This window comes from Lepus europaeus, chromosome 14 (genome assembly GCF_033115175.1).
Source record: "Lepus europaeus isolate LE1 chromosome 14, mLepTim1.pri, whole genome shotgun sequence".
NCBI classification, from domain to species: domain Eukaryota; kingdom Metazoa; phylum Chordata; class Mammalia; order Lagomorpha; family Leporidae; genus Lepus; species Lepus europaeus.
In genome coordinates this window covers 26,944,817-26,958,702 of record NC_084840.1, presented here as the reverse complement: position 1 = coordinate 26,958,702, position 13,886 = coordinate 26,944,817, and the positions used below count along the sequence as shown (strand labels likewise).

At 43.5% G+C, this 13,886-nt stretch overlaps 1 protein-coding gene across 2 annotated transcripts in view; it reads right to left on the bottom strand.

Annotated features, from left to right (window-relative positions):
- The window catches only part of FLVCR1 (FLVCR choline and heme transporter 1), a 35,495-nt gene extending 21,740 nt beyond the window's left edge, over nt 1–13,755 (bottom strand). For both annotated transcript variants that reach the window (XM_062210322.1, XM_062210321.1), the window contains exons 1-3: nt 13,000–13,755; nt 9,964–10,105; nt 3,087–3,227 (exon numbers count right to left, since the gene is read on the bottom strand). In XM_062210322.1, coding sequence (XP_062066306.1) covers nt 3,087–3,227; nt 9,964–10,105; nt 13,000–13,734 — 1,018 coding nt within the window. In that variant the 5' untranslated portion in view covers nt 13,735–13,755. The remainder of the gene's footprint in view (nt 1–3,086; nt 3,228–9,963; nt 10,106–12,999) is intronic.
- Nucleotides 13,756–13,886: the final 131 nt, after the last annotated feature.

Sequence of the window (13,886 nt, the reverse complement as noted above, 5' to 3'; positions counted from 1 at the left end):
GCACCCCATGGGAGACCAGGAGAAGCACCTGGCTCCTGCCTTCGGATCAGCGCGGTGCGCTGGCCGCAGCGCGCCAGCCACGGCGGCCATTGGAGGGTGAACCAACGGCAAAAAGGAAGACCTTTCTCTCTGTCTCTCTCTCTCTGTCCACTCTGCCTGTCAAAAACTAAAAAAAAAAAATTTAAAAAAAAGTTTTTTGTTTTTTGGTTTTTTTTTTTTAAATTTTTGACAGGCTGAGTGGACAGCGAGAGAGAGACAGAGAGACAGGTCTTCCTTTGCCGTTGGTTCACCCTCCAATGGCTGTATAGACTTTGTATCTCAAAGAGTTGTTTGAGAGTTAAATAAAAATTACATATAGAAGCACTTTATAAATCACAAACTCAACAAATTTTTACCTAATCATTTATGTCTAACTGAGGAAGTGCAAAGTTCACAGACGCAAACGTTCCATAGAAGTCAAGAGTACAGACAGCACCACCTAAGGCCTCTGCTCATCTCATTTCCCTTTCCCCTCTGTCTACCCAAATCCAACCCACTCTATTTTTTTATAAAATTTTTAAAAGATTTTATTCATTTATTGAAAAGTAGAGTTACAGAGAGGCAGAGGTAGAGAGAGAGAGGTCTTCCATCTGCTGGTTCACTCCCCAGATGGGCTGCAACGGCCAGTTGGGCTGATTCAAAGCCAAGAGCAAGAAGCTTCTTCCGGATTTCCCACCCAGGAGCCCAAGGACTTGGGCCATCTTCCACTGCTTTCCCAGAAGCATTAGCAGGGAGCTGGACTGGAAGTGGAACAGCCGGGACTTGAACCAATGCTCATATGGGATGCCAGCACTGCAGGCATAGGCTTTACCCGCTATGCCACAGTGCTGGCCCCCCACACACTCTTTAAGGCCTCACTCAACCCTACTCTTCCATGAGGCTCTCCTATCACCCACAGCCCTTCTCTGCATTTCCCCTTTCCCAGTGATGTATCCTGAAGGCCCCAACTTGTGGAGCAAGTGCATTGTTACCTTTCTGATAAAAGCCTCCCATGCTATTGTGTTTCAGATATTTAATTACCTCTGCTGACTGAATGATGGAGGACTACAGGCAGAGGATCATAGAGCACGCTTCTCTCTAGCCCACAGAGCCCAGAGAGTACTAGTATACATTTAGTTGTGATTTGATAGTTAATGATGGAATTACAATAAAAAATAACAAAATCAATAATAAATGATGGGGCTGGTGCCGTGGCTCACTTGGTTAATACTCTGCCTGTGGCGCTGGCATCCCATATGGGTGCCGGTTCTAGTCCTGGCTGCTCCTCTTCCAGTCCAGCTCTCTGCTGTGGCACGGGAGGGCAGTGGAGGATGGCCCAGGTGCTTGAGCCCCTGCACCCACATGGGAGACCAGGAGGAAGCAGCCTGGCTCCTGGCTTCGGATCAGCGCAGCACCAGCCATAGCAGCCATTTGGGGAGTGAACCAACAGAAGGAAGACCTTTCTCTCTGTCTCTCTCTCTCACTGTCTATAACTCTACCTGTCAAATAAAAAAAAATAAATAAATAAATGAGGTAAACATTAAGCTAGCTCTTGAAGGGCTGCTTAGAGATTACAATGAACAGGGCACTGGCATGTGGAGATAAATCTGTGTAAGAGCATGATGGGTTGATTCAAACAGTGAGCGGTAAAAGAGAAGTAGGAGGCCGGCGCCGTGGCTCAACAGGCTAATCCTCCGCCTTGCGGCGCCGGCACACCGGGTTCTAGTCCCGGTCGGGGCACCGATCCTGTCCCGGTTGCCCCTCTTCCAGGCCAGCTCTCTGCTGTGGCCAGGGAGTGCAGTGGAGGATGGCCAAAGTGCTTGGGCCCTGCACCCCATGGGAGACCAGGATAAGCACCTGGCTCCTGCCATCGGAACAGTGCGGTGCGCCGGCTGCAGCGCGCTACCGCGGCGGCCATTGGAGGGTGAACCAACGGCAAAAGGAAGACCTTTCTCTCTGTCTCTCTCTCACTGTCCACTCTGCCTGTCAAAAAGAAAAAAAAAAAAAAAAGAGAAGTAGGAAAAACACTATCACAAACGACATGCTAAAGAAAATTGTTTGCTCTGATGGATAATAGTGAGCACTGTATGTGACTTCCAGTTAGAAATGTCAGGTTTAACCCAAACAGGGAGGTCACTGACAAAATTACAAAAGGAACTATGGCTTGATGAAGTATTTAAAGATGAGATGCTGTAACATCTGGGATTTACCTTAAAATATTCCAGGAACAGAGAAAATAGATAAAGCAAGCATGGTTGATAACTGTCAAAGCTGGGAGAGGGCTTCCATGGGAGTTCATTAGATTAAATATTCTACCAAGTGATGAACAATTTCTGTAAAGGTGTAAGAGTTCAGGTTGGGACATAATCTCTTACAATTTATAAAGCATTTATTTAAGAGGGTGTGCATCCCCCCAAAAATGTAAAAAAGAGCACAGCAGTCAATTGTGTAATTCACTGTGTACAGCAGTGAATTAGGCGGGAACAGAATCAGGGAGTGCTGGTTGTTATGCTGGCTACATGGTAATATAGCAGCATCAACATAAGCAACAGAGAACAAACTCAGGGAACTGCAGAGAACCAAGCGTGCTGACACTTGCAGTCAAAGCTGTAGTGTCAGGGTGAGCATCTGGCAGAGGAATGAGAATTTTCTTTCTTTAAAGTCAGAATTGGTTAGAGTGGCCTCTAGCTTCAGTAGAGTAGTCAAAACAGATGCCAGTTTGTACAAGGTCAAAGAATGGAGCTGTTGATAGCATTTCCCACATGCTTACGGCAGTCATAATTATAGTTCATAATGGCCTAAACTCTATGAAAACTCATGAAAGACACAGCATGTCTCTATTTGAGATCTAAAAAAAAAAAAAAAAAAAAAAAAAAACACATGTGAAAATACCCATCCTGGCTTTTTCACTTTTCATTTCAATATTTAAGTTCATGGCTGTGCAGTCATTATTTTTATAGAGTTCATCAAATCAATCTAATTAAAGTCCAAACCACTATGTTACATGAAAAGAACCCAAAATGCTCAAAGGCTTATGGAGGCATTAAACAATACAAGAACGCACTTACCATAAGTGACCAGTAGAAGGACAAAAGGAATATTTTTAAATAGGTTTCTTATCGATTTCTTATAGGAGTACTCTTCAGGTGGACTGTCACGGAGAGCTGCTTGAGCCTGGCTCGGTGGATACTGAGGTTTTTCCTTGAATGCTGGAAACAGACATAAAAAGGGTTACCTATAACTAATGTGCATGTACTGTGTTATTACATATGTTATAGTTATTTATATTATCTTTATTAGTGAGCAGACAGAATTCAGATTAGATTTTAAAAGGTAGTGAATGTCACGTTTGGTGTGGCTTTTCATTTTCACTGATTTCTAAGTGAAGAATAGTTTAGGATTACCATCTCCACCTTCTGAAACTCACGAGATTTGGCCAATTCACATAACTGAATGAGAGAACCAACTGTCATATGCCATGACCTTGCCTGCGAAATTATTCCATATTCAGTTAATCAAGATTAATTTTTATGAGCCAGTACTGTATTTTTAAAATTCAACTCAGTTTGTAACCAGGCAAATATCAGATATGAGTGAGCCAATACACTTCTAAATGTTCAGGGCCTTTCCTACTTTCTTCTGAAACCTGACATACAGTTTATGGTCTGATCCATTACGTCTCTGGGACTGAGAAAGTCCAGGTGGATTCATGAAAGCAGAGCCAGGTAGCTTTTGCCGATTCACTCAAGCTGCATATGGAGAACAGAAGAGGAAAGCTAAGAGACACCCGAGTACTGGGACATGGAGTCTGACGCATTATGTTTTAGCACTGTTCATTTCTAGTTAAGTTCACAGCCTTCTGAGCCACAGAAGAGACCCTTCCTTAGCAGAACAAGGAAAGATCTACCAGCTTCCCAGAATCCTTGGTGAAGAACAGATTTCTTTAGGGATAGGCTACACAGAAGTCCAGACAAGTGATGGAAGAGCTGACCTGCTAAAATTTGGGACACTAGAAATGAAATTTAGCCTTTGGATTGGCTCAATTTTTTTTATTATGATAGAAGAAAAATACTGCATTTGCTTGAGCCTAAGATCCTCTGACACTTGCACTCAATGATCTTACCAGGATCAACAGTTTTCAAACAATGATGTCTCAATTAACAAATGCTAGATGCAAGGCATCTCAATTTCAGATTTCATTTAAAATGTATGCCTGAATGCTGATTAAACAGTGTAAATTCCAAAAGAAAAGAAAAGGTATGTGAATTCAGAAAAGTAACATCTCCTGGAAGACTGGAATTTATTTCCTTTCTCCATTTTTTTTTTAAAATAGTGGTTCTTTCTTTCAGCAAGGAGGGTCTACTTCGTAGTCTGAAAGTACATTAGGTCTGATCGACTTGGCTGTAAACTGGATTCATTTGAAAATTTAAAAGTTATACAGATTTTGAGATTCTACCCAAGACTCAACCAATCAGAACCTCCAGGATGGAACCTGAGGATCTGTATTAAAGAGAGAGCTAAACACTATCAATATAGCCAGCCAAGTCTGAGAATCACTGGAAATAGAATAATCCTCAAAACATCCATGTAAAACTATAATTATCTAATTCTCCTGTTTGCTGCTAAAAATTAAAAGAATTAAGTTCTTTGCTGGCCAAACCTTTGTGATATACCTGCAATGTATCTAAAACCTAATTCTATTTCTATACATCTCACAAGTAAGTCAAGAGGAGACTTAGTTCATAGATATTTCCTTTTTAACATCTTCAACATTGGCAGGCTGGCAGACAGAAGGCATTTAAGTTGTTGCCAAGCGCTCTTCTTCCTTCCACCCTGTCTGGTCCTTGTACTGTCTGGATGTCTGCTGTCTTTTCTTGGAAGTCTCTGATTGGGTAGGAGGTAACTCTTTTTATTAACATTGGTATGACAGAACTCATACAGTTGTAAAACAAAGTTTCAGACTGTAAAAACTATGTTTGCAAGGCAGTCATGGGTATTAGGTGAGTCTTCAGTCTCTCAGGTTTTTATTCACTATGGTCAAATAAGTCTCTATGGCCCAAAATATGCACTCAAATGCAAAAATAAAAACAATTCTTACCAACCTTGAACTCCTTTGGAGTTCGTTTCTGAATATAAATGTTATCTTTTAGTTTCAGGCAAACTATCTTTTTGTAAAATCAAGTCTGCATCCACCAGCTACATGCTGTAGTAAAGTCAGACTTAAGTCTCCATGATGAAAAGAGGAACAAAAAGCCATTGGTCTATGACCTTGGTTATGTTGAATCATTACTTTCAAAGAATGAAATATGGCTTTTTCTTTCTTCCCGAAACTGGAAAATAGCCTTGTACCACAAAATTGTATCTTTTTCTTACTAAAACTGGCACCAATAAAATAACTGACCACTGAAACAGTTATTCTCTAACTAAAATAGCCAAAGCATTCAAGCACCGCATTCAAACTTTCCCTTCCTTTACAAGTAGCAACTTCACTCCTGTTTAGAGCCACTTTTACTTTTTGAAGTCACATAGCATTATCTTTCTATTTCATTATTTGTCCTTGTGTGAGTCAAGCAGGTATCACACATATTCCTTTAGTATAAGACAAATATAGGTTTGAATCTTGGCTCTGCCGCATCTCACTGATTTTGATTTTGATTTTGAGGAAGTCAATTTTTGAGTGTTGTCTTCAGTTTTATCATCACAAAATGGAATAATAAAAAGTTGTTATGAGGATTACATGATGAAATATATGTGAAAAAATTTTATAATTAACTAGAGCTACATAAAATATATTATCTTTTTAAAGACTATGTACACAATCAGAGAGTTTGCTTCAGGCATGAAATTCTTACAGACTAAGCAATATGTATTTCTGCTAAAAGTTTATAGGTTATATAGAGAATTGAAAGTAAAAAAATTAAAAGTAATTAATTCTTATTAAAATAGGAAATATTTTTATTGTCATTACTTTTTGGTTTATAGTTATCAGAAAAGATTTTAATGGACACATTTGAGTTAAATGATGTGGTTTACTGCTTTCCTACATAAGAACAGCTTTTAAATATAACATCATTATCCCTCATAGAAGAGGAATTTGAATAGGAACAAAAAATAAGGCTAAGTTAAAATGATACATAGTGTTTTACATATGGAGTTAAACTGCCTAGGCTTAAATCTGACCTTGAGTAGTGACTTTGAGCAAAGTAATCTCACTAAAATTCTGTGACACAGTTTCATCATTTATAAAATGAGAATGATAACAGTACCCTACTCAAAAGGTTGTGAGGGTTAAATGAGACACAGCATGTGGGGCCCTTTAACCACGTGTGGCACGACGTATCGAACAGCCAAAGGTTAGACACTTTAAACAGGGTTCTCCTGATAAGTGTGAAATTCACTGGAAGGCTTAGGTTAATTCCTGGAAAAGTTAGCTGCATTACACTCACATAGAAACCCCACGAGAGAGGGCAACTGGTTTACAGGGCATGAATCTTCAAAACAGCATTTTAGGAACACTGCTGAGGACCAATTTAATACATATCACACTACTGGAAAACTTCAGCAAAACTTAATTTTTTTAAGAACAAAGTAACTATGGGTAGAATTTAGAAGTAGGATCAGCTCTTAGTAATTAAGGAACTTTATAATTTAAAAAATAATCCAAACTTTCCTCAATACCAAATATTAGAGAGAAAAATGAGCAGATTTTCCATTTGAATATTACAATTTGCAACTTAAGACTTTTATCTCACAACTATATATTATCTTGCTTTTAAACTATACATAATACCATGAGGTTAAAGTTGTAGATTAAAATTGATGCTATATATTATTTTGCTTTATACTATACATAATACCATGAGATTAAAATTGTAGGGCACTTAGTCCTTTTTCATTCTATTCCATTTTCTCCTCCCAATTTATGTATGTATGTCCCTTATGCCATGAGCACATGAAGAATATTGAAAGAGATTTCAACTTCTTGATCAATACAATATGCCAATGGTTACCTCTTAATATTACTGTTCTTAGTTCTCCTCAGACAAATGAAAATATTTTATCTGCAGCCATTTAAACATACACACATCTAATTTAAGATCTTTAGATATCTTACATACAATCTATTATTCTCTCAGAAGCAACTGAAGATGATTTTTTTTTTCAAAAAGGAAAACCAGAATGAGAGACATAAAAGCAGTCCAAAAAAAGGGAATTTTTTTTAAGGTTTATTTATTTATTTGAGAGGTAGAATTACAGAGAGAGGGAGAGACAGAGAGAAAGGTCTTCTATCCACTGGTTCACTCCCCAGATGGCTGCAACAACTGGTATTGGGCCAATCCAAAGCCTGGAGCCAGTAGCTTCCTCCAGGCCTCCCAATTGGGTACAGGGGCCCAGCACTTGGGCTATCCACCACTGCTTTCACAGGCCATACCAGAGAGCTAGATCAGAAGAGGGCAATCACACACAAACTGTCTCCCATATGGGATGCTGGCACCACAGGCGGAGGCTTAATCTACCAAGCCCCAGGAAAAAGAATTTTATATTTTAAAAATCTCTATTGCAGGGCCGGAACTGTGGCGTAGTGGGTAAAGCCTCTGTCTGCAGTGCCGGCATCCCATATGGGCGCCGGTCACTTCTGATTCAGCTCTCTGCTGTGGCCTGGTAAAGCAGCGGAAGATGGCCCAAGTCTTTGGGCCCCTGCGTCCCACATCAGAATGCCCGAGTTTGATACCTGGCTCTGGCTCCTAACTCCAGTTTCCTGCTAACACAGATCCCGAAAGGTAGCAGTGGCAGTTCAAGTAATTGTGTTCCTTCCTTGCATAAGGGAGACCTGGATTACGTTCTAGGCTCCCAGCTTCAACCTGGCCAGCCTAGTCCTGGCCATTGTAGGCATTTGGGTGAGTACTCTTGTTCTCTCTCTCTCTCTCTCTCTCTCTCTCCCCCTCCCTCCCTCTCTCTCTCTCTCTGCCTCTCACATAAATTTTGAAAAGAAAGAAAGTAGATATAAGAGGGTTTTTAAAAATAAATAATATAGGAGCCAGCTCTGTGGCATAGTGGGATAAGCCTCTGCCTATACACCAGCATCCTATATGGGTGCCAGTTCATGTCCATGCTGTTCCACTTCCAATCCAGCTCTCTGCTATGGCCTGGGAAAGCAGTGGAAGATGGTCCAAGTGTTTGGGCCCCTGCATCCAAGTAGGAGACTTGAAAGAAGACTCCTGGCTTCTGATCAGTTCAACTTTGGCCATATGGCCATTTGGGGAGTGATTCAGTGGATGAAAGATCTTTCTTTCTGTCTCTCCCTCTGTCTGCAACTCTACCTTTTAAATAAATAAAAAATAAATTTAAAAAATTATACAGATTCCTTTTAAAACTTGGTTAAGCCGGCACTGCGGCTCAATAAGCTAATCCTCTGCCTTGCAGCGCCGGCACACCGGGTTCTAGTCCCGGTCGGGGCACCGATCCTGTCCCGGTTGCCCCTCTTCCAGGCCAGCTCTCTGCTGTGGCCAGGGAGTGCAGTGGAGGATGGCCCAAGTGCTTAGGCCCTGCACCCCATGGGAGACCAGGAGAAGCACCTGGCTCCTGGCTTCAGATCAGTGCGGTGTGCCAGCCACAGCGGCCACTGGAGGGTGAACCAACAGCAAAAGGAAGACCTTTCTGTCTGTCTCTCTCTCACTGTCCACTCTGCCTGTCAAAAAACAAAACAAAACAAAACAAAAACAAAAAACAAAAAACTTGGTTAAGCTGTTTAAATAGTACAAGGATAATTGTCCATTTTCAGAAGTCTGCCCACTAAAAATATGCTGCTCCTGGACTAAAAGAAAACATAAACACCAACCACAAGTAGACTGGAAATGTCAGAATGCTTTAGATGCTACCAAGGGAACACTCTCCTCATTATCTTAGAGGAAACGAAGTACATGGGCTGAGTCTCCTAGACCTGCATCCTGCAGTTCATCTACCAAGGCAGCCTCTACTGAAACATTCTATAGTTTCCAAGAGGCATTTCCTTTAAAATTGAAGATTTCATAGTTGCGGATTAAAAAATAGGAATTCCTCATTACTATTCTGGCCATGGTAAAAACTGTAAATCTAAAAACTCCAGTTATAATGCAGCTTAACTATAAGTGTTAATGACTAAGAGATAGTATTTCAACTTTAGAGTTCTTCCTTTTCAAATCAGTTTGGGATACTGAGTGCACAGGAAAGTCAGAGAGCTCTCCCAGCAGCTGTACTGGTTAATCAACTTGACCTCTCCTTTTCCCTGAAATCAAAACTGTTTTGCATTAAAGACAAACTTTAAAAAGCAGACCTTCCCAAAGCTTCCTCCCAACCGGCGACGGCTGCTGGCAGCTGATTTTGACTGACTGCTTCAGGAGCCAGGCCCGGACGAGGACTCAGGGACGGATGGAGGCAGCAGGATTTGCTGGAGTGGCCTAGCAAGCAGAGAGTTGCCACAGTGTGAAATTCCGCTGAACAGCCCACTGCTGCCCAGGCTCACTCCCTGGTGGACATTCTCAGATCCAGCTAATTGTTAAGTTAGTTAGCCTTGGAAGGACTTTTCCTTAGAGGGAAGACTGTAGACTACTGGCATCATTTCAAAGCATGACAAGAACTTGCTCCTGCCAGACAGGCGTAAGGTGCAGACCATGGAGAGGAACCCAGGAAGAGGAAGCAGGTGATAGGTTTGAAACTAACAGTTACCAGGAAGAGAAGTTAGTAGAGAGAAAAATGAGATGAATTAGTCTTCAAACCCTTTACAGTACTAGCCCAGATGCAGCGGACCAAAATATCCTTAGGTTTGCCTAAGGATTTGTTACCTGGGCCAGACAGTGCACAGTAAGAATGAAACAAGCGAATATCATTTAGACATTATGAGTAAGAATGTTATTGTTGAGTTTTTGTCATGCATTCATCAAGTTTTAGGGAAAATAATTCACTTACCGATGGCTGTCAGAATGAATAAAAGGGTAGCAATAGCTGATGTCCCATAAAACATGGTGCTGATATTATAAGCCAGACTCGTGTTATTCTGTGTATTAGGCACTAAAACTGGTGGTAGCAAAAAGCCAACTGCAGTTCCAAGCTGTAAGATAAAGAGCCCTGTTAACAACTACTATTATGGGAGGAAAAAAGTAAATACTGACAATTAACATAACACAAAGAAGACAGGGGCTGGTGTTGTGGCATAGTGGGTAAAGCTGCCGCCTGCAGCACCAGCATCCCATGTGGCACTGGTTTGAGTCCCAGTTGTTCCACTTCTGATCCAGCTCTCTTGCTTGTGGCAAAGGAAAGCAGCAGAGGATGGCCCAAGTGCTTGGGCCCCTAAACCCACGTGTAGGAGACCTGGAAGAAGTTCTTGGCTTTGGATTGGTTCAGCTCCAGCCATTGGGGCCATTTGGGGAGTGAATCAGTGAAAGAAAGACACCTCTCTCTCTGTCTCTACCTCTCTCTGTAACTCTTTCAAATAAATAAAATAAATCTTTAATAAGAAAACAAAGACAGCTAGTATTTGTAAAGATGCATTGTAAATTTTAAAATACTATGTTCTAATGTATTTGTGGCTATCATACTGTTAAAAGGAAGTTGCTGACAAAGTTCTTTTCTACATTTACTGAGTTCCCACCATCTGAATATGCTGTAAAGCTGTATAAGATAGAATCCTTGCCCTTAAGTGCTTACAATTAAAGAGAGCAAGAACATGTAAAATAAAGCTGGGAAAAAAAGAGATTACATAATGAGAGAAAATATTTATAAATCATATATTAGATAAGAGTCTGGTATTCAGACCACATAAAGAACTCTTATAACTCAACAGCAAAGACAAACATCACAATTTTGAAATGTGCAAAGGACTTGAAACATTTATGCCAAGAAGACATACAAATGGCCAACAAGCACACGAAAAGCTGCAACACCACGAGGCAGTGTTGTGTTGAAGTGGGTTAAGTTAGTGAAGAAAAGTTCCAAGCCAAAGGAACATTATGTATAAAGGTCAGGAAAAAGCACGACTCTGGAGAGACTACTTAAGTGGTAGCAAGCAGAGTTTGGCTCAGAGAGAGAGCATGTGTGTGCGCGCGGAACAGGGTGATAGGAGATGAAGCCAGAGTCAGCAGGAGGCAGACTGAAGGGCTCTCACGTGCCACAAGAGAATTTCTATTTTATCCTGAGCACCATGGAAGCCACAGCAGGGGTGCATTCCTCCCTGGATGAAAGTGGAGAGGAGAGGGAGATTAGTCAGTCAGCTTAGGAGACAGCTTGGGTGGCCCAAGCTAAGAGAGTGGCAGTAGACCCGAAGGTAATACGGCAAATTTTGGGTTCCTATGAGATAACCAAGTGATGATATCCAGCTGGTCAGTATCCACACAAGTCTGAAGCTCATTCATCCATTTATTCAATGTATTTGTATGAAGAGCCTACAACAGGCCAGGCACTGAAGTAAACGCTGATGATACAATTGTATGCATTCAGACTGTAGGCCTATTTTCAATCTGGGATCTTCAAACAAATGTTACTTAAGAAAGTAACATTCTCCCCCGAAGTTCTAGTCCCAGTTGGGGCACCGGATTCTGTCCCGGTTGCTCCTCTTCCAGTCCAGCTCTCTGCTGTGGCCAGGGAGGGTAGTGGAGGATGGCCCAAGTGCTTGGGCCCTGCACCCCATGGGAGACCAGGAGAAGCACCTGGCTCCTGCCTTCAGATCAGCGCGATGAGCCGGCTGTAGCGGCCATTTGGGGGGTGAACCAATGGAAGGAAGACCTTTCTCTCTGTCTCTCACTATCTAACTCTGCCTGTCCAAAAAAAGAAAAAGAAAGAAAGAAAAGAAAAAAGAAAGTAACATTCTCTTATTACATGGCAACATATAGCAAAACAATCTATAGAAGCCTTTCTATATATATATATATATATATATGTACGTATAATTTTTAACTAGACTTTCCTCAAGCGGCATGAATACTCTATCATTTATATAAAGTATCATAGGACCCCGCACATGCAGAATTTATTTGAAAAGCAGAGCAACAGACAGAGGGACAGAGAGAGAGAACTTTCATTTACTGGCTCACTCCCCAAATAGCCACCACAGCCATGCCTGGGCCAGGTGGAAGCCAAGAGCCAGGAACTCCATGACAGTTTCCCACATGGGTGGCAGGGCTCCAGGACTTGGACCATCACTTGCTGCTTTCCTGGGCACATTAGGACACTGGATAGGAAATAGAGCAGCCAGGACTTGGAACTGGCACTCCAATATGGGATGGCAACGTAGCAGCTTAACCCAGCAGGCCACAAGGCTGTTGCAGAATCAAAAACTACAACAAAAGACTCAATCTGCAACTCACACCCACACACTATTCCACCTAATACTGCTACCAGAATGCTAATGACATTTCAACCTACGGTGGTAGGAAAGACTAGGGAATTCCTTAGCAGAGGCAGCCAATGAAGTCACCCTTTTACCATGGATTCCCTAACCTATGATTTGTCTTGCACTGTCTAAAAATTAATAACTGGATTCAGCAATGCTATGAAGTCTTTATCACCGGAACATTTATTTAGCAATCATTTATACACGCCCACTAAGTTCCAGGCACTGTGCTGACTGCCAATGCATGAAATCAAACAAGGGCTGTTCACCATGACTACTCAAAATGCGAACAAACATCCTAGGCTCCAACCACCTTCCTTTCACTAAGAACGCAGTGGGGACAACCATAATACCTCTGTAAGTACCGTTGCACTCATAAGTTGGCTTTATCAGACGTGTGCACGCCAGTAGTTAACTGTTTTAGAGATGATCCTCAAAGCAAGATGCTAATGGTCACTTTAAACTGGCTTTGAAAGTTCAATCCTTATCAAGAAATTAAAGCCCCCGTTTAATCCAAGGCTTATCTCTCCTGCATCTACAAAGGCCTCCTGAAGGCCACCCACACGCCTGACTGCTCCTCTCCCCACCAGACTCTCACCTATCACGGCAGCCCTCACCTGATTGCCCAGCACGGCGGTAGCACAAGCTGTGGACACCTCCTTGGGTCCAAACCACACGGAGGCGATGCGGGAGGGCAAGCCCAGGATAAACACCTGGGCCACGGAGCACAGGCACTGGCCCAGCATGGTGACCCAGAAGAGATGCCGCTGCACGCTGCCACACTTGACCCAGGCGCCCAGGCAGTTGAGGCCCGAGCCCAGCAGCGCCGTGAGCCGCAGGCCTCTGGTGTCCAGCAGCCAGGTGGCCGGGAAGATGAGGGGCACGTAGGCCAGCATGTACACCATGGACAGCCAGTCGATGTGCAGCAAGGAGACGCCGTAGAAGCCCTCAAAGACGTTGCTGATGATGCTGTACTGGATCCACTGAAAGGCGTTCACCAGCGAGTACAGGCTGAAGACCAGCAGCACCGCGAAGCGCCGCGGCGAGAGCGCCGTCCGCGGCAGCGCGGCGCCCTCGGCCCCCGGGGTCTCCTCGCCAGGCTCCGTGGGCAGCAGCCGGGCCTGGGTCTCCTCTTCCGGGGCCAGCACAGTCTGCGGCCCGCCCAGGGCTCCCGGGGTGGCTGCGGGGCTGCTCTGGAGGACCCCGTTAAGGAGCAGGCAGCCGGCTTTGGGCCCATTCTGCAGCTCCAAGTTCTCCCCGGCGGGAGCCTCTGCAGGCACGGGGAGGAAGCCTTTCGCCAGCGGGTGCCCGGGCGCCACCGGCTCCCCCTCCTCACTGTCCGGCAGCGCCATGTCCCTGGGCTCCCCGACGCCGCGGCTGTGCACCCCCAACCCAGAGCCCAAGGCCCCCCCAGCCCCAGGACCCCAGCCCCACTCCCTCGGTCCGCCGTCCTGCGACCTTTCCCCGGCGGCGCGTGCGCCCGCGCCCCGGGGTTTGCCGGTGA